General features: G+C 39.1%; 1 protein-coding gene and 1 long non-coding RNA gene across 2 annotated transcripts; both read left to right on the top strand.

The window, feature by feature from the left end:
- The first annotated feature begins 4,650 nt into the window (after positions 1-4,650).
- On the top strand, positions 4,651-6,187 carry LOC131703043 (uncharacterized). Its single transcript, XR_009309662.1, has 3 exons — positions 4,651-4,776; positions 5,575-5,680; positions 6,006-6,187. It is a non-coding gene; the product is annotated as an uncharacterized LOC131703043 (long non-coding RNA).
- Positions 6,188-15,860: 9,673 nt separating this feature from the next.
- On the top strand, positions 15,861-20,716 carry LOC117395254 (uncharacterized). Its single transcript, XM_033994137.3, has 8 exons — positions 15,861-15,925; positions 16,741-17,064; positions 17,836-18,141; positions 19,182-19,292; positions 19,410-19,431; positions 19,762-19,817; positions 19,916-19,974; positions 20,261-20,716. The coding sequence occupies exons 1-8, from the start codon at positions 15,886-15,888 to the stop codon at positions 20,321-20,323; spliced, it is 981 nt and encodes a 326-aa protein (XP_033850028.3). The 5' UTR covers positions 15,861-15,885; the 3' UTR covers positions 20,324-20,716.
- Positions 20,717-21,064: the final 348 nt, after the last annotated feature.

Raw genomic sequence — 21,064 nt, 5'->3', positions numbered from 1 at the left:
TGCCAATCAGACACCACCATACGATGCACTTCGAGATCGGGAAACGTACCCCTGCATTACAATACCTCACTAATGTTTACGATGCTTACCTGTTCTTATCCGTGCTTTCACTGTGCTTTATTACCCTTTGATATGCTTATGGTAAACCTTTACAGAGTACAAAAGACCCCATAGTGCAGCAGTGTGGAGTAGTGGTTAGGGCTCTGTATTCTTGATCAGAGGGTTGAGGGTTCAATCCCAGGTGGGGGGACGCTGCTGTGTCCTTGAGCAAGGTACTCTACCTAGATTGCTCCAGTAAAAACCCAACTGTATAAATGGGTAATTGTATGTACAAATAATGTGATATCTTGTAACAATTGTAAGTCGCCCTGGATAAGGCCGTCTGCCAAGAAATAAAATAATAATAGTGTTCCAGGAGCTTACAAACTGCTAGAGCATGGAAGGCCATCCGGGTCAAAAAACGCGTTATTAAAGCACAGCTTTCAAATATTTAGTACACGTTCTCGTTTGACTTTAATAGGTGTTGTAATTCTAATTACGTGTACTAATTTGGCCAATCAGGTCGCTGAAAATGAAATGACAACAAATTAATTGATTTTTTTTTATCAATTATTCATATTTTTGTGAACCTACATGACCTTTTTCTTTTTTTCTTTTTATTTTGCACCTTATGATACACAGCAGTTTCCCTTTTAATTTTTTTACATTCTCTCTCTCTCTCTCTCTCTCTCTCTCTCTCTCTCTCTCTCTCTCTCTCTCTCTCTCTCTCTCTCTCTCTCTCTCTCTCTCTCTCTCTCTCTCTCTCTCTCTCTCTCTCTCTCTAGGCTAGTAAATAGAGAGAGAGAATGTATGCATGTTTGCAGTCACATGTGGTTTTCACGATCACATCGCCTTCTTGCCAAAATGGTGCTGCTACAGCCTTATATTTTTGCATATTGTCATTGCCCCTTTGCCGCTGTACTTTATGCATCCAGGGCAGGTCAAACATCGGAAAAAAATCGGGCAGTGTTTTCCCGCCTTAATTCTTGACTTTTTTAAAAGCGTATTTCATGTCTGAAATTAAAAAAAAAAAAAAGTTATGCCGGAGGTGGTTGGCTATTCTTGTAATTACGCTGCATGCCTGTAAAATGACCAAACCTTACGTATGTACTACTGTAAAATTACCAGGCACTACGTAGATACTATAATACATGCGTAGTTAATTTACATTTATTTAGAACGCGTAACATTATATGTATTCTGATTGGTCCAAATCCATACCAGTACTAAGTATTTGAAACGCGTACTAATGGCCTTCCATACTAGAGTGTCGTCTGACCTGAGAGCGCGTTTACTGACGCACTCTTAAAGTCAATTTGACCTGCTGCACATAACGTATTTCAATTTGACCTGCTGCAACAGTAATACAGTAACGTATTTCGAATTGTTTTCAACTGTTAGTAAAGAAGAAAACACAACAGCAGCACGGTTTAAATGTATTTTGAAAATCATTTACTTTGTAGTACAGATTTTTTTACCTAGTGGTACCGGGCAAAAATAAATGCCTTTATTGCACTTCAGTTTACTAAATCCAAAATGAAATGGACTGTTTTTCTTTCTGCATATATAATCTATTTCACACATCCAGTACATGCAGGCCGCTAGTTTCTCTCGTGTTTTGTGGCTTACCTGCTTCGGCCTGTACTCGCATATATGTTTCTGCGTTTTTTTAAAGTGATATGGAAAATGTTGTCTGGTGTCCGGAAGTGTACAGCCAGTAAGCGCACAGCGACCTATAAGAATTGCGCTTCTAAATGCAACAACAGTATTTGTTGCAACAACTTCAAAAGATCTCCCTTCACTAGACCAGTCAATGTATTAGCACTCACGATTCTAGGAACCGCTATAAACCAACATCTAAAGTGCAGAGCAGCTCGTTCTGCAACACAACACAACCCCCACAATGGTAGAGGAAAGATGCACATTTATATGTACTGATGTATTGTTTGTTTTGTTATTTGCTTAATAGTAACAACATGTTTAAAAAGACTATGTAGCTAACTTTTACACTGCAAATCAAAATACATGGGAATTGAATATGATCTAATGCAACCGATTTTAGACTCGTCTTCAGTGCTCATTCTAATTTAATGTTTGAGAATTTATTTTTGACCAACACAATGTTAGCAAAATAAAGATGCGATGCGTTTACACTGTAAACGTTTAAATCAGAAGTCATGCTACACGTTTACTTATTATAACTGAATTGCTGATAGTATTATTATTATTATTTATTTCTTAGCAGGCGCCCTTATCCAAGGCGACTTACAATTGTTACAAGATATCACATTATTTTTACATACAATTACACAAGGGCGTCTGCTAAGAAATTAATAATAATACAGAAGCAATGGGGTGTTCTAATACAGAAGCAATGGGGTGTTCTAATACAGAAGCAATGGGGTGTTCTAATAAAGAAGCAATGGGGTGTTCTAATACAGAAGCAATGGGGTGTTCTAACACAGAAGCAATGGGGTGTTCTAACACAGAAGCAATGGGGTGTTCTAAGACAGAAGCAATGGGGTGTTCTAATACAGAAGCAATAGGGTGTTCTAACACAGAAGCAATGGGGTGTTCTAATACAGAAGCAATGGGGTGTTCTAATACAGAAGCAATGGGGTGTTCTAATACAGAAGCAATGGGGTGTTCTAATACAGAAGCAATGGGGTGTTCTAATACAAAAGCAATGGGGTGTTCTAATACAGAAGCAATGGGGTGTTCTAATACAGAAGCAATGGGGTGTTCTAATACAAAAGCAATGGGGTGTTCTAATTCTTATAGATTTGCACTCGACTCTATGATTGACCTTTCTGGTTAAAGGATGACTTGGGAGTTCTTAAAGAGCCATATGATATATTTGTGTTTTATGTAACTGTTTCGCCATAAATAGCTGTAGACTATGTATAAAATTGTAATCTTGTGGTAGTGAAGGACCTTGCACCGGGATCTGTATACAATATCTGCACTTCCTGGCTTGTCTGTTGCAGCCCCTCTTCTTGCCCTGTTTACTGATACTGTCTGCAGTGCGGATAACACACACAACATCCTCGCCAGCCTTGCTGTGCACTTCCCACCATGCTGCTCCGGCTCATTCTGCTATTCTACACGCTGCAAGGTAAGCGTGGCTTTACTGTTTATATTCTAACATCGCACAACAAATCTGTGTTTCATTTTATATTACTCTTTTGTATATTATTATTACTTATAGTTTTTTTTTTAGTTTCATTTAACCTACATGATTTATTTTTTTACGGCGCGGTACAATTTATACAGAATACGATTTCAATGTATTATTTAATCAAAAAGATTAAATACCTCTCTACAGTTTGAGGTATTATTATTATTATTATTATTATTATTATTATTATTATTATTATTATTATTATTACATTTAGATACTATGACAGATTTACACTTTTTTGTATTTATTCATTAAAAAAATGAAATTACAAAGTTTTATGTCAAATTATTTTTTTCCATTTACCAAGTAGATTCTTCTTTTTTTTTTTGTTTGTTTCTGATATGATTATTTTTGTACGGCGCGGTAGAATTTATACAGAATACGATAGCAATGTATTATTTAATCAAAATATACAACTTTCTGCAGTTTGGATTATTATTATTATTATTATTATTATTATTATTATTATTATTATTATTATTACTAGTAGTAGTAGAAGTAGTAGTAGTAGTAGTAGTAGTAGTAGTAGTAGTAGTAGTAGTAGTATTGTTATTATTATTACATTCAGATACAAATACATATTAAATGATGACAGCTTTACAGTTTTGTATTCTTTAATAATAATAAAAAAAAGAATGTACAAACTTTATATTTTTATGTCAGATTATTTTTCTTTCATTTACCGAGTACATTCTTAACATATTTTGGTTGGCCATGTTATTGCTGTTTGTAAAACAAAAATAAACTCCATTATTACGATTGGATTATTTTTTATTTATTTTTTTTTACAGGTTTAGCATTAGGTTATCCTTAATAAAACGTATACAGATCATTTATAAATGCAGAAAGAATTGGACTTTATCAGTGAATGTTGTTAATCGCATTTGATATTGCATATAAGCATCCTGATACATTTTATATTCTGCCCTAAAAAAACATTATTATTATTATTATAATTATTATTATTATTATTATTATTATTATTATTATTATTATTATTATTATTAGAGATATAAACAGTAGGCTCTTCGTTTTTCTTTTTTTCTCGTTTCAGTTGCAGATGCAGGACTGTTCCAATACCCGCCCTTAGTCAGAGCCGAGGTCGGGAGCAGCGTAAACTTGACCTGCGATATCGAGGACATGAGTGGAAAGTGCTTCAGTGTCATCTGGTTCAAACTGCGGTCCAACAGCAGCCCGACTATGGAAGTTTATCAAAATGTCAGACCCGGTAGCAGCTTCGTGGGCAACGAAATCGAGAAAACCTGTTCCCTGAACCTAAACAACGCACAGGTGAACGATTCCGGGACTTACTATTGCGCTTTTATTAAGAGCTCAGCTATGTACTTGGGCAATGGATCCACGTTACTAATACGAGGTAAGAAAGAAGGTATTGCATAAGTATGAAAGTTTCTTAAATAATTCCAGTGAACCCACTCCTGACTTTATCAGGAATCAGATCACCATTCCGGGCGAGGTCTGGAGCAGCGGGGCCGTGTGCACGTGCGTAGTGGAAACAGAGAGCGGGCGCAATATGAGCAAAAGCGTGAGCAAGACCGGTAAGAGAGTTAGAAACCTTAACATTTTCAATGATCAATTGTTTTTTTTCCCCCTGTATCCTTAAATACATAAATAAAATAACAATATCGTATAGATATAGGGCACCAAGGTATATCCGGATTTCTGTAATGTAACAAGGTTTAAATCGCGGCCACTTTGATAGATCTATTTGGTGTAGCTTTTATAAATGTGTTTGTTTAGTTATCAATTTACCTTTTTAAAATGTAATCTAATGTTCAGCAAACATCGCATTCGGAATTGTCAACGAGTCGAACAACCCGTTATCATGAGAATTATCTTTTGTATATCATCTCCCGAACACGTGGAACTGTGTCCTTCATATCATGGAATCTGATCATCTTTCTTTCTCTGGTTTTAAAATCGGATTTGGGGACTGTTAGAATCTCATTGCTTCTCCTTCAATCCACATTCACAAACAGAGGTCTTATTGAGGGTGTTTGATCTCTGTATGCTGTTGGTTAACTAGCCTGATACTACATTCTATTGGTATATAGAAACAAGCCCATGTTTTTATACTTTTGTTATACATTTAAAGCCCTCCCGAAATATAAAACAAATAGCTAGAAAATGAATTCATGAAACCCATCAGTATAATCAGATCGGTGCTTGAAAATCACCCGTCTTCAAGTGAGGACGAGAGATTAAGAATGTCGGAGCATCCTATATCTAACCGAAAGCGACAGACTGTAGTTACCCGAGTCTTCTATGAGCGGTATTGCATTCGAATAGAAACATTACCTTTCATTTTGTGTATCTCTGCTTTGCTTGTGTTTCAGATGCAGATTGCTTTCCTTCGGTCTGGCGGTATGTCTTCATCTCCGGTGTTCTCGTTGCGATGTGGATACACTTTGCTGTAGTTCACTGGAACTATAACAAGCAAAGGTAATTGCAATGACACGTTTAGTTTAGTGTGTTCAGTTTGGGCCCTATTCTCACTTGGTTTACGCGCTAGAAGAAGGGCTTTCATAGGGGGCGTAAACCCGCCTTCCAGCGCGTGCAAATGGGTCTATGTAGAACCTTTTGATTCCAAATGGAACTCATTCGATAGAACCTAAACGCGCTAGGATTCTAATGGAGGAATCTTTCTTAAATATCATGTTATTTTTGTTAACGAAAATACTTTATACAAGCATATTTGACAGGGAAATGTTTAATAGCGTTTAGCTTATTTGTGATCTGACCAGAATTATTTATCGTCTCCTCACAGACGGCGTTTTCAAGAGGAAAGATGAAGCAATGGAAATGCATTTAACTAAACACGTCCTTTTCTTTATTTGAATACAGCCTTGCTTCTGTCATATTGAACTTCACTTCCATTCTCAAAGTATTACAAGAGTGCATTAAAGGCATTGAAGATGCACCAGATCATACATTCAATTGAGATCTTGACACTAGTGTTTAATGTTTTGTATATGCAAGTAGACTTCATTATCTTCACAGTAAAGAGCTTGGTAAATAAGAATCTGCAAATGTTTGCATCGTTCCCACTGTGTACAAGTAAAGAAAAAAAAAACGAATAAAATACCTGAATTCAACACTTTGTTGTTGTTGCATGTTTTACTAACTCACACAGAAAAAAACACATGTTTGAAATGTATTGCACATTAAAAACATGTCTTTTTCTAGAAAGAAAACAAAACCCTCCTGCCAAATCCCATTCCTGGTTTTACTATGAAAAGACACACCTGAGTGTGTAACCTGTACACTGTGGATCATGTTTGGAATCGAAATGTTTTTTTTTTTAATTTAATATTTTTGTGCACATTCAATAGTTACACATGTAATCAATGTGATGAGTTTTAAGTCTTACTCATGTTTAGAGAGAAATACATTTTACAGTGATTACATTGGGTCTTCACCTGTAACATATACTCTATACAACCGATTAAAAAAAAAAAAAAAACATTATAATTCTTCCCAAGATTCTGACCAGAATCCTTTTTGTATTTTCACACAGATGGGGTATGCCTGAGTTTGATGAAGTTGTAATGGAGGGCCTAATAAGATTTATATTGCTACAGAATTGTTTTGTCCAAGATAAGCATTTAATAATCAAAGCTGTTAAAATTACAACTTGTTTTATCCTTTTGCTATTTACAATATAGAACTGTAAGCAGTGTGATCCAAAGAGGTTAAATCAAACATCTGTGTGTGATGTCAAAACCTGTACACTGTAAAATATAGAATTTAAAGAAAATTGAGTATTGAATTCTTCTTCTTCTTCTTCTTCTTCTTCTTCTACCAAGTCTAAGAATGTAACAAGACTTCTTAACCAACTGATTGTAAACACAATTTATTGTTGAATTGAAAACATACCTGCACACAAAACTACAAATTTAAAAGATGCAACTACTAGCATGTGTTTAAAATCTGTTGCAAACGATTTAAGTTGAATTCTGAAACATCTTTTTTCACTATGTTAATAAGTTGAAATAAGTCTCAACATACAAATTACAACAGCAACACCTTTCAAAGAAAAGCTGCAGTAATGGAAACAACTCTGTGGTTGGTGTGCAAAGGGTGCTTTCATTGTTTAAATCCACATTGATCTTCATCAAATACAATTCGAGACTATAACCACAGCCCATCTATCTATCAAAAAACAAAATGTAGCATTGACCACAAATGAGATGAGCCCTTGGTTTTCATGTATGCGCTGCTGAAACACACAGCACATGTTTACACAGAGAGAGCAGCATGACTGCGCTGAGTGCATAAGAACAGGAAAGCCAGTCTTTCACACCCTGCCAGCGCTGGCCAGTGTGCACTCATCATCACCACAGTGCATCATTAAAGCAGGTCTTTGTGAAAAGCAACAGCTTTAATAGTGCGTGGGGGTCTCTAGTGCCGTCTTATCAAATACCAATAAACAATACATTCCAGGTGTCAGGCTTTTCATTTGGGATTGAATAAAAATGTAAATTATCCATGCAGCTCTCCTGTAGTGGAATGGTAAATCCCTTAAAAACCCGACAAAAGAAGTGCTTTGGACTGTTTTTTTAATCACCTCCCCTATTATTATTATTTGTTTATTTAGCAGAAACCTTTTACCAAGGCGACTTACAGAGACGCGGGTGTGTGAATTATGCATCAGCTACAGAGTCACTTACAATTACATCTCACCCGAAAGACGGAGCACAAGGAGGGTAAGTGACTTGCTCAAGGTCACACAATGAATCAGTGGTTGAGGTGGGATTTGAACCGGGGACCTTCTGGTAACAAGCCCTTTTCTTTAACCACTGGACCACACAGACTCCCCTATCATCTTCGTTAATAATGCAAATGAATAAACAGGATGGCAAAGGGGCGGGGCAAGTTGTTTCCTAATTCCCATCACCTGGTCAATGAGTGACAGCTAACAAGGTGTGACATGTTTACTAAAAAGATATACATTTTTTTTTTTTCTGTTAATAAAATGCCTTATTATTATTATTATTATTATTATTATTATTATTATTATTACAAAGAACAATTACCCTGAACAACATCCCAACCATGGTGTAGTGGCCTGTATTGTAATACTGGCCGCTGTAGGTAAGCGACAATGTCTGAACATGTATTTGCTATTATGCCACTATTGTTATTGAGTTTTCCGCGCCTCCAGCTGGACAGTGTGAGCATTACACCGCCTCTCCAGTCTCGGTGATGACTGAATGCAACCCAAGCTAGGGGGTTTCTTCAATCAGCACACATGTTGCTGCAGAGATCTGTCTGTAGGGAACGGATACAAACTCGGCCCTGAGCAAAAGCAGACGTGATGCTAAGATGACGTTTACAGTATCTGAAAATCAAACACGAAAGGATAAAGAGGCTGTGATATTACAGTTTATTAATCTCTTGCAGGCATTCAAAATGAGTCATTTCTTATTTTTATTATTATAATAAAGACAGAAGTTGCCATATAATATACAGGATTTAAACAGTAGGTCTAAATACATAAACACTCATACATTCATAGAAAGTGACAACTTACAATCAGTACGATATAAAAGGAAATGTAATCTTTTATTTGAAATATGCATTCTAAAAAGTAAATTATATTATTTATATTATGTAGTCATTTTTTTATATATAGTTGAATACTGTCTACACCCTGTAAAGAACGACTTGTCTATAGTAACCACATCCTATAGCAGGATTTCCATGAAGACCAATTGTAACACATGAGAATGTTTGACTGTCATTGCAGAGTGTATAAATTTCAGTAACTGCTCTAACTCTCCAGGTTTCCCAGCCCTGGTCCTGGGGACCCCGCTGTGTCTTCTGGTTTTCATTCCAACTGAGTTCTCATTTGCTTAATTACAACCTTAATTGAACTAACAATGTGATTCATTCGACCTTTTTAATTGTTCTCAGCTCCTAAAAAACAACTTGTCGATTTCAAGTTCCTTGTAAAATGGTGTAGTTAACTTGAACCCTGCAGCTGTTTAAGAGCTGAAAACAAGTAAAAGGTTCTAATTAAGCAAATTATCTCTGTTTAGTTAAGTAATCGAAATCTCAGTTGGAATGAAAACCAGCAGACACATTGGGTCCCCAGGACCGGGGTTGGGAACCACTGGTCTAGACCACTAGATGGCAGCAAAACCCTAATAATCCAGAAATGTTGTGTGTCTTTACCAATACCAGTAGATGGCGCTGCTTCTTCGTGTAATTTAATTTTGTGCAGAAAGTAAATGAAGTATAATTTGGGCTTCTGGTCACACACAAACGCGCGCACGCGTGCACACATGCACACACGCACACACACACACACTACACTACACACTACAGGTTCTGGCTAGTTTTTTTTCTTTTTTTTAAAGCAACACGTTCTTAGTGTTGACGCTGTTGCACAATACATTTTCAAGATTAAGGTTCATTTTGCATAAAATATATATTTTTTCTTCGTTTTCAAGGTCGATTAACTCCTGGCTTCATTCACGGGTTTTCTTACTTGCTCTCCTACGTTTGCCATGTTGCAATTCCTCAGAAGTGTTTCTCATAGGTGATACAGCAGCCTCGTGTTCACTTACATCAGACTCCATTTCTAAAGGCACGTTGTCTTGCACTACTTCCCTCGGGGTGGAACACGAGGATAAGTCCCAGCAGCAGATTCTTTACAATGCTTCCCTATGCTTTACCAGACCTCTCTGTGCTTTACAATGCTTCCCTATGCTTTACCAGACCTCTCTGTGCTTTACAATGCTTCCCTATGCTTTACCACACCTCTCTGTGCTTTACAATGCTTCCCTATGCTTTACCAGACCTCTCTGTGCTTTACAATGCTTCCCTATGCTTTATCATACCTCGCTATTCTTTACGATGCTTCCCTGTGCTTTACGCTTTCGTTGTGATTTAATACGCTTTGTTATGGTTTTACTGCGGGAGAATTCTACACTGTACAAACGGCCCCAGAGTGCTCCGGGGGTTTACAAGCTTCTAGCGTGCCGTCTGACGCCGAGAGCGCGTTTAAGTTTGTTGTCAAATTGACCTGCACATAACGTTAGTAACGTCTTCGGAATTGTTATCCGCTGTTTGTAAAGAAGAGAAAAAAAAACAACAGCACGGTTCAAGTAGGCCTACGCTTTTCTATTGGTACCATCAAAAATACATCTTTCTTACGATTCTGTTTACTTGATCCAAAATGAAACGCCATGGACCGTTTATTTTTTCTTTATTATTATTATTATTATTATTATTATTATTATTATTATTATTATTATTATTATTATTTATTTATTTGTTTGTTTATTTATTTGTTTGTTTATTTATTTATTTATTTATTAGCAGAATAAACAAATACTGTCGTTTACAGTCGTAAACAAAAAATACATTTCAAGAATGTTTATGGTATGTATATATAGTAAAACCAACAACAACAGCACAATTCACACACCCAGTACATGCAGGCCGCTAGTTTCTCTTGTGTTTTGCGGCTTACTTCTTCCTCTGGCCTGTACTCGCATGTATGTTTCTGCGTTTTGTAAAGTGAAATGGAAAATGTTGTTTGTTATGTCCGGAAGTTTACTGCCAGTAAAGACCTAGGCCGCGCGCTTCTAAATGCCACAACAGTTTTTGTTGCAACACCTTCAAAAGGTCTGCCTTCGCGAGACCAGTCAATGTATTAGCACTCAGTATAAAACAACATCTAAAGTAAGCAGCTAGTTCTGCAACACAACCCGAACCTCAACATGACCCAATCAATAAGAATTTCAGGCATCAGACAGGCAGGTCTCGCGTCTACACATTTCATGTAATGTTACAGCCCTTGCAATTAGTCAAGTTAGAATTTGCTAAGATGATTGTTTTTATATGTTGTCTATAAAGTTATTCAGTCTTTATACAATCTATAACTCAGCTTTTTTCGTGTAGTTCTTTCAAACTGGTCTATATTTTTTTTTAAAGAAGAGCGGTGTGACCTTTTAGTTAAAGCAGCCGATGACCAGGGAATTTTTAAAACGTACAAAACAGTGTACCCTAGATATAATCCAAAATGTCAGACCGGTTTGTGCTTTAATCAGGCATCTTAAACAACTTCTAAAAAGTCTCCTGTGTTTTACCATGTGTGGCTCTGTGCTCCTTTTCTCTTACTATTTTTAGTTAATTGCATGTGTGGCCCTGTCACAAAGACGGCCGGAGTGGGTGGTGTCAGACCAGAGACAGGAAATAAATAAACAGAGAGATGTGGTTTTGGTTAAGCTGAGCGCGTGATGGCGCTCAGCATTTAATAAACAGAAAATAAAAGGTTTTAAACACAAAAACACGGGACACGGCACTACACGCCAAAATAAAAAGACAAACAAAACGGACTACACAGTAAACAGACAGTGCACAGACAGACAAACGAAACACGGTGAGTGAGACAGTTATTCACTTTTATATTTACGTTCTTTCTTATTATTTAATTTCTCCTTCTCCACACTCGTTCTCCACTCACCGAACACCTAACCCCGAGTGACAGAAAATGTGCCTATTTATACTGTTGTGCTGGGATTCAATTACTAATTAATTATTCACTTGAATCCCAGCACGTGAATTCATTACGTGCAACCCCGTGCCACACATTATACACATTTTATCTGCACGTGAAGTGATGTGCCATCCTCGTGCCTAAATATAATTATACACTTTAAACACACGTGAAACACAGACCCGTTTATATCCCGTGTACCAATCTATACACCAACATTAACACACGCAACATACAACACATAACACACAAAATACACACAGGGGCGGGCACTTTGCCACATATACCCCCCCCTGTGCAAAGCACACATGGCCTCAACGGCCACCTCCCCCCTTAAAAATCCAGCAGTCCAGCACAAAGTCTCGGGCTGGGAAGGGAGGCTTCAGTGGGCCCAATGCTGGCAATGCTGTCAGCACCCCTGCCGGTAGTGGCACGGCTGACAGCATGCCGGTCCAGTCCTGCAGCGAAAAAGCTGCGGGGGCAGGTGGTCCCCCGACCTCCCCCTTCTTCGTAGCCGGCAGCTCCCTCCTGTGGGGCTCCGGCCACAAGAACTCCTGCAGCGAAACTGCTGCTGGGGAAAGTGGTCTCCAGACCTCGTCCCCCTTCTTCGTGGCCGGCAGCTCCCCTTTCTGGGGCTCCGGCCACCGTACTCCCTGTGGCGGTACGGGCAGCAGAGGCAGCTCCTGCTCCTCTGCTCTGGGCGGTGGCGGAAGCAGAGGCAGCTCCAGCTCCTCTGCTCCTGGTGGTGGTGGAGGCAGAGGCGGCTCCAGCTCCTCTGCTCCCGGCGGTGGTGGAGGCAGAGGCGGCTCCAGCTCCTCTGCTCCTGGCGGTGGTGGAGGCAGAGGCAGCTCCAGCTCCTCTGCTCCTGGCGATGGTGGAGGCAGAGGCAGCTCCAGCTCCTCTGCTCCTGGTGGTGGTGGAGGCAGAGGCAGCTCCAGCTCCTCTGCTCCTGGCGGTGGTGGAGGCAGAGGCAGCTCCAGCTCCTCTGCTCCTGGCAGTTGGGCTGGTGCGCGCTGCGCTGCCCTCAGCTGCATGAATAGAGGCTGCTGGGGGACACAAGCCTCCTGCCCCTCTCCCCCCCAAAAATTTTCAGGGGGTTGAACCGGTAACTCCTCCCCTTCCGGCTCTTGGGGCTGAACCAGCAGGCATTTTCCCTCTGCTGGTGGCTTGGGTCCCAGGGCTGTGGAAGCCCCGACTTGCCTCCCTTTGGGCTGTGGACGCACCGACTCCTCCCTTTTGGGCTGTGGACGCACCGACTCCTCCCTTTTGGGCTGTGGACGCACCGACTCCTCCCTTTTGGGCTGTGGACGCACCGACTCCTCCCTCTTGGGCGTAGGACGCTCGGGCTCCTCCCACTCGGGCGTAGGACGTTCGGGCTCCTCCCACTCGGGCGTAGGAAGTTTCTGGCTCCTCCCACTCGGGTGTAGGACGTTCGGGCTCCTCCCACTCGGGCGTAGGACGTTTGGGCTCCTCCCACTCAGGCGTAGGACGTTCGGGCTCCTCCCACTCAGGCTGTGGAGGCAAAACCAGCAGGCATTCACCCTCTGCTGGTGGAGATGGGGACAGCAGGTACTCACCCTCTGCTGGTGGAGATGGGGACAGCAGGTACTCCTCTGCTGGTGGTCCTGCTACCTGGGCTGCTGTTCCATGTATAATTGCCTCCAGGTAGCTGAGGACCAACCCCACACCTTCCTCCCAGGTGCTTAGGGTCTGTTCCCTGGCATACGCCACCCATCGCTCCTCATCCATAAACTGCAGGAACTGGACGACTACTGGTATAGACTGGGCCTCCAGCCCAGCATTTTCCAGCATCTAGTCCCGCAGTTTGATGGCGTCCTCTGCCATATTTTCCTCTTTTTTTTTTTTTTTCACCTTTTTTTCTCTCTCTCTTTTTTTTTTTTAATCCAAAAATGCTGTTCCTGCTCTGGCCTGAGTCCTGGAGGCGCTGTAGATCCCACGCAGGACACCACGTGTCACAAAGACGGCCGGAGTGGGTGGTGTCAGACCAGAGACAGGAAATAAATAAACAGAGAGATGTGGTTTTGGTTAAGCTGAGCGCGTGATGGCGCTCAGCATTTAATAAACAGAAAATAAAAGGTTTTAAACACAAAAACACGGGACACGGCACTACATGCCAAAATAAAAAGACAAACAAAACGGACTACACAGTAAACAGACAGTGCACAGACAGACAAACGAAACACGGTGAGTGAGACAGTTATTCACTTTTATATTTACGTTCTTTCTTATTATTTAATTTCTCCTTCTCCACACTCGTTCTCCACTCACCGAACACCTAACCCCGAGTGACAGAAAATGTGCCTATTTATACTGTTGTGCTGGGATTCAATTACTAATTAATTATTCACTTGAATCCCAGCACGTGAATTCATTACGTGCAACCCCGTGCCACACATTATACACATTTTATCTGCACGTGAAGTGATGTGCCATCCTCGTGCCTAAATATAATTATACACTTTAAACACACGTGAAACACAGACCCGTTTATATCCCGTGTACCAATCTATACACCAACATTAACACACGCAACATACAACACATAACACACAAAATACACACAGGGGCGGGCACTTTGCCACAGGCCCCAATGAAAAAAAAATCATCAATGAAATTTGAGAATCACACATTTGCCTATTTTGCCAGTTTTCTAAGATTTTCAGTGCCAGTGGTTTGATTTCATTAGCACAACAAATCCAAACTACAGAAGCAATGGGGTGTTCTAATACAGAAGCAATGGGGTGTTCGAATACAGAAGCAGTGGGGTGTTCTAATACAGAAGCAATGGGGTGTTCTAATACAGAAGCAATGGGGTGTTCTAATACAGAAGCAATGGGGTGTTCTAATACAGAAGCAATGGGGTGTTCTAATATAGAGGCAATGGTGTGTTCTAATACAGAGGCAATGGGGTGTTCTAATACAGAGGCAATGGGGTGTTCTAATACAGAAGCAATGGGGTGTTCTAATACAGAAGCAATGAGGTGTTCTGATACAGAAGCAATGAGGTGTACTAATAGATTTGCACACGACTGTATGTGCGAGCTTTCTGGTTCAAGGATGATCAGGGAGATCATAAAGAGCCATATATATGTATAGGCCTCTATATACATCTGAAAAAGGAAACTGCTATGTACCAAAAGGAACACATTCGAAAAGAAAAAAGTAATGTAGGTACGCAAAAGTGTGAATAATTGATTAAAAACATAAATGATTTCAGGATGTTTCGGGCTACGAGTCCTTCTTCAGGTGGATGGAAAAATCAGTGCTGTAAGCAAACTGTTGTTATAAACAAATAGTCTTTCAAAAGAAAAGTTCCGGAGGATGATATCTACACTGTGGTCGTTTGTGTTGAAATGTCTGGCAATAGGAGATGTAGTGTGTTCATTCTTACATCTTACACTCGTAGATGTTGCACGAAGCGATCAGCTAAACGCAGGGCTTAGATTCTTATGGAATATTGGCCGCATCCCAACCGCCACGAATCATTAAAACTAAACGGAAAAGTAAAAGTCTCATGAAAAGAGTGTGTGTGTGTGTGTGTGTGTGTGTGTGTGTCTGTGTGTGTGTTTGTGTGTGTGTGTGTGTCTGTGTGTGTGTGTGTGTGTGTGTGTGTGTCTGTGTGTGTGTGTCTGTGTGTGTGTGTGTGTGTTTGTATGTATGTTAAAAAGTACATAAAATGGGCCTACTTAGTTGACTAAACATTATAAAAAGTGAGATTAAAAAAAAAACAGTCATGTCTCAAAAGAGCTGCATTGGGAGGGAGCTCTAGAAAAACTGACTTCTAAAAAAAAAAAAAAGTTTCACCAAATTGTTTGAACTTTTACAAAAGAAACAATTTGTAAAATGATAATGGTAAGCTTTTTGTTTAAATATTGATATTGGTGTAGGAATACATATTTGTGTTGTATGTATTTGTTTAGACATAATTAACTAGACTATATATGTATAAAACTGTGATGTTGTGGTAGTGAAGGACCTTGCAGCAGGATCTGTATACAATATCTGCACTTCCTGGCTTGTCTGTTGCAGCCCCTCTTCTTGCCCTGTTCACTGATACTGTCTGCAGTGCGGATAACACACACAACATCCTCGCCAGCCTTGCTGTGAACTTCCCACCATGCTGCTCCGGCTCATTCTGCTATTCTACACGCTCCAAGGTAAGCGTGGCTTTACTGTTTATATTCTAACATTGCAGAACAAATTTGTGTTTTGGTTTTATATTACTCTTGTGTTTTGTATATTATTATTACTTGTAGGCTATTTTTTTTTTAGTTTCAATTAACCTATAAAATTAATTTTTGTACGGCACATTATACAGAATACGATTTCAATGTTTTATTTATTTATGTATTTATTATTATTATTATTATTATTATTATTATTATTATTATTATTATTATTATTATTATTATTATTATTAATGTATTTATTTATTAGCAGACGCCCTTATCCAGGGCGGCTTACAGTTGTTACAAGATATCACATTATTTTTACATACAATTACCCATTTATACAGTTGGGTTTTTACTGGAGCAATCTAGGTAAAGTACCTTGCTCAAGGGTACAGCAGCAATGTCCCCCACCTGGGATTGAACCCACGAACCTCCGGTCAAGAGTCCAGAGCCCTAACTACACCTTATTTGATCAAACCTCATTATTTCAGAAACCATCATACTTATTCAATAGCTTCTTACTTAACTCGTACTACTAACGTGGATCCATTGCCCGTGTACATGCCTGTCCCCCACCTGCGATTGAACCCACGACTCTCCGGTCAAGAGTCCTGAGCCCTAACCACTACTCCACACTGCTTTAATAATAGTAATCTAAACTTTCTACAGTTTAGATTATTATTATTATTATTATTATTATTATTATTATTATTATTATTATTATTATTATTATTATTATTATTGGGTTGCTTAGAAATATAAACAGTAGGCTCTTGCTTTTTCTTTTTTTCTCGTTTCAGTTGGAGATGCAGGACTGTTCCAATACCCGCCCTTAGTCAGAGCCGAGGTCGGGAGCAGCGTAAACCTGACCTGCGATATCGGGGAATTCTCGAGTGCAAAGTGTTTCACTGTCATCTGGTTCAAACTGCGGTCCAAGGGCATCCCGACCCTGGAAACTTATCAAAATATCAGACCCGTTGGCAGCTTTGTAGGCAACGAAATCGAGAAAACCTGTTCCCTGAACCTAAACAACGCGCAGGTGAACGATTCCGGGACTTACTATTGTGCTTTGATTAGGGGCCAAGGCATGTACATGGGCAATGGATCCACATTAGTAGTACGAGGTAAGTAAGAAGCTTTTGAATAAGTATGAAGGTTTCTGAAATAATGTGCTATTTTGATGAAATGTTTTTGCTTTAAGGGCAGTGGGGCGATGCTGCAACGGGTCAGAGGCTAACATGGCTAACATGGAGAGTAGATATATCGTGTTCCTCCGCTGTGGACATTGGGCAGGGTTTAAGCTTGAAGGAAACTTTAATGGGACTTCGAGTTTCCAAAACTTTTAGAAAAAACAGTAAAGCTCAAATACGTAGCAGTCTATTTAACTGTGTGTAAGGTTGACAGTTTACAATAGTGTTTCCTGTAAATTTACAGACATTTAGAGCAAACAAACCTAATCAGTTTAACATTGCTTCAATTTGCCGTCTGCTGTCCGAATTCAAACTGCTTTGACGTTGTTTCACTCTTACTCGAATGCCGGGAAATGTTCACCTACAGCTATAAATCTGACACAGAAAGTTGCCCTCGCATTTCGCGGACCCCATGTATAGAGCCAATGTTTTATTTAGGTTAAATGCACAATTTTAATACTGAACTGCAGGCGGTTCTATAGAATGGGTTCCTCATGAAAATGCTAAGCAGCACTATTCTGATTCTGCGATAGAAATCGCGTCAATACAAATTATGCGCAAGACAGCATTTCTAATCAAATGCGCAAGAATAAAATAACTTGTACAACACTGCTGAACTTCAGTAGTAAATACCCTCCTCCCCCCTCCAGCATGCTTTCTTAATGTTTTATATATTTAATGTCGCTCTTATTGTTTCCAATACAGAACGCTCCGATGACCGCGCTTATATTGAAATCCTCACCCCTTCAGAGTCAGACGGCGAAGTCCAGTCCAGCGGCGCCGCTACTTTAGTGTGTCTAGTGTTCGGGGTATCCGAGCAGGATCGTGTCTACTGGGTCATCGAACACGGACTGACCGACTCCTGGTCCAGAGATTCCAGCCAGTCCACTCCAGACTTTATCAGGAATCAGATCACCATTCCGGGCGAGGTCTGGAGCAGCGGGGCCGTGTGCACGTGTGTAGTGGAAACAGAGAGCGGGCGCAATATGAGCAAAAGCGTGAGCAAGACCGGTAAGAGTTATAAACCTGAACATTTTATGTGATGATTTTTTTGTATTATTATTTATCCATAAATGCATAAATAAAATAACATTATCTTATCGATATAGGTAATCTAAAGTAATCTAAAGTACACCCCGATTTTTATAATGTAACCAGGTTTAAATTGCGATCACTTATGATAGATCCCTTTGGTAGAGCTATAAAGCTGTCTTGCTTTTAGAAATGTGTTTATCTAATGATCGATTACTAATGTGCAGCAAACATCGCATGCACACTTCAGGGTTGTCCACGAGTCGAATAGCCAGTGTAACACCCTTGGGAGAATTATCTTGTGCATATCAACTCCGCAGATGTGGAATTGTTAACATCCAATCATGAAGATGGAATCTGATCATATTTCTTTCTCTGGTTTTAAGATCGTGTCTGTGAATTGCTTAGACTCTGCTGCCAATGCTTCTCCTTCAGCCCACATTCACAAACTGATCTAGGTCTTATTGATTCAGTGCTTGACCTCTGTATGCAGCTGATTAAGTCTGAACCGCACATGTTTGTATTGTGTTGTTTGTACTTTGCGATTGTCCTGAGTACATCTCCCGGTCAAATAAATAAATAAATAAATACATTGAAATGAGGTTATGTCTTGTTAAAGACACTTTTAAATATCGAGTAATGTTTTTGCAATGTAAATCAAGTAAGAAATACCGTTTTTGTATTTAGATACTTGTACTGTAATGTATTTATTTTTAACTTCAGCGTACAGTGCAGTGTATTAATATTAAATATCAATATCATTAACACTCAGGCAGGACCATTTCTGATGTGTTAGACAGCGCTGCTACTGGGTAATAAACTAAAACAAGCGCCCGTTCAAATAAAGCGGGAGCGAAGAACCGTCTCTGAAAGAGGAGCTTGAAAATGATCAGAATTGTGAAGGCGCCGCATCTTCTTGCGCCTCTTAATGCATCCGTCGTGTCAGCAGCACTATTGTACTGAAGCGGTATACAGTACCGGTGCGCGGTTCTCTTTTCACCTGTTTAACTGTGTTACAGGGAGCGGTGCGTGTCCACTCTTCCTCTATGGGTCGCTGGCGGCAGCTTCATTTCTTCTGATTACTTTGTTAATTACACTGGTAATATGCTATCGAAGACAGAATAAACCAGGTAACCTTTTCTGTGTATCATTAACAAGCTATTCGAAATAGAGCAAAACCACTAAGAATTTATAAGTAAATTAATATTTAGTTTCTCTTTTCTTTCTTTTTTTTTATTACCAAACAGATGCGTATTTGGCAAATGAACCGTAAGTATGTATTTAAATATCAGCCCACACCGAATAATGTATTTATTTATGTATCTATTTAGTTATTGTAAACTTATACAATTATGAAATATAACCCATTTATGACGAAATAATGCGAAGTATTTGGTTTGTCTTTTTTTTTTTTAAACGGACTGAATCCTAATCGATTGGTAGATGTATGTTTTACGCATGTATGTGTTTTAACTATTTATCACAGGTTCCATGAATATTGAAGGCAGAGTTCATATTGTTCACATTCACTTTTCTGATAGACCTTTCGGATAGTATTTATAATACGATACCATGTTGATTTTTGTTTTGAACCCACAGATCGATGTATTCCGAGATTCGCGTTACAGGGAGGGCGCCAGACAAACACATAGCAGGTATTACAAACAAGCCACAGGCGATTCCTGGTTTACATAGTCTTCTAATTAGGTTTGTTCAAAATCAAAATGATGTTTAAAATGATCATTTTTCACAGGGCAACGTGAAAACACCGGTTCTGGAGGAAGGCACGCCAGACCAAAGATAAGAGCAGAGGTACAGTATTATTATTATTATTATTATTATTATTATTATTATTATTATTATTATTATTATTATTATTATTGCGCCATTTTATTATTAGGTCTAAATACATATATACAACACACATGCATATATACATGAATACAATTACATCTTAACTCAAATATTATATTTTCATTATAATGAATTAATATGAATTCTTGATAATCTCACACGGTTCTTTTGAACAGACCTATATAAATATATATTACATGTCAATTCTATATGTACAGCAACACGACGATTTTTTCCCTCCTAGCAGGTCCGTGATGACGTGCAGTACGCCAGTCTGCAGTTCGAGGCGCGCGGGCGACAGAAATGAAGACCGGGACTGGACAGATTATTAGAAACATCTGTGCCATGTAGCACACACTTCTGTGTAACTGCACTGTCCCTCGTAGCACTGAATACTTTGATATGCAAAAAGCAGCACCGCTTTGCATTATAGATGAATGTATTCATTACATATGTTTAATAATATCAAAATAATTAAAAGTACCCAATGTAATCCCCCTTTGAAATAAGTGAAATACCCAATACAATAAGCATCATATCCTCATAAATTTCCTTCTTAAAAACATTTTACAAATATTTACAATTATTTATTTTATAAAAGCCGTAGATTTGCTGTATAGCACAATTCTTAAAACTCTCAAAATGACTTTTTATGATTGTAGTTCATTAAACGCTTTTGAAAAGAATTTGTATTTATAGGATTTACATCCAGTGTATGGGTCTCTAATGTTGCAGGAAGTACCTGGAAGTACACTCTGAGTTACTGCAAGTGAAATGCATGGTGTGTTCCCTGTAAAGCTGGAGCATCATCTAAAGCAGTTCTGCCTGAGAAAAGATTGAAAGAGTCTCTATATGACTTCTTGCAACGTGTTGTTTGCAATGTAGATAATAAGGCGAGGCGATTCTTTTTCTTGGGTTTGCATGCATTTCTCAAACTCTCTCTCTCACACACATACACACACACACACACACACACAAATGCATTACTTTTCTTTTTAAACAGCTGAAGAAGGGCTTTTGCCCTGAAAATATATATTTTTAAAATCGT

This window comes from Acipenser ruthenus, chromosome 32, assembly GCF_902713425.1.
Source record: "Acipenser ruthenus chromosome 32, fAciRut3.2 maternal haplotype, whole genome shotgun sequence".
NCBI lineage: Eukaryota > Metazoa > Chordata > Actinopteri > Acipenseriformes > Acipenseridae > Acipenser > Acipenser ruthenus.
Note: the sequence above shows the minus strand (reverse complement) of the source record. Positions and strands in the feature narration are given on the sequence as shown.

Coding starts and splice junctions, on each gene's coding strand:
- LOC117395254 (XM_033994137.3), top strand. CDS start 15,886: ATGCTGCTCCGGCTCATTCTGCTATTCTACACGCTCCAAG. Junction 18,142..19,181: donor CAAAAGCGTGAGCAAGACCG/GTAAGAGTTATA, acceptor ACTGTGTTACAG/GGAGCGGTGCGTGTCCACTC. Junction 19,432..19,761: donor GCGTATTTGGCAAATGAACC/GTAAGTATGTAT, acceptor TTGAACCCACAG/ATCGATGTATTCCGAGATTC.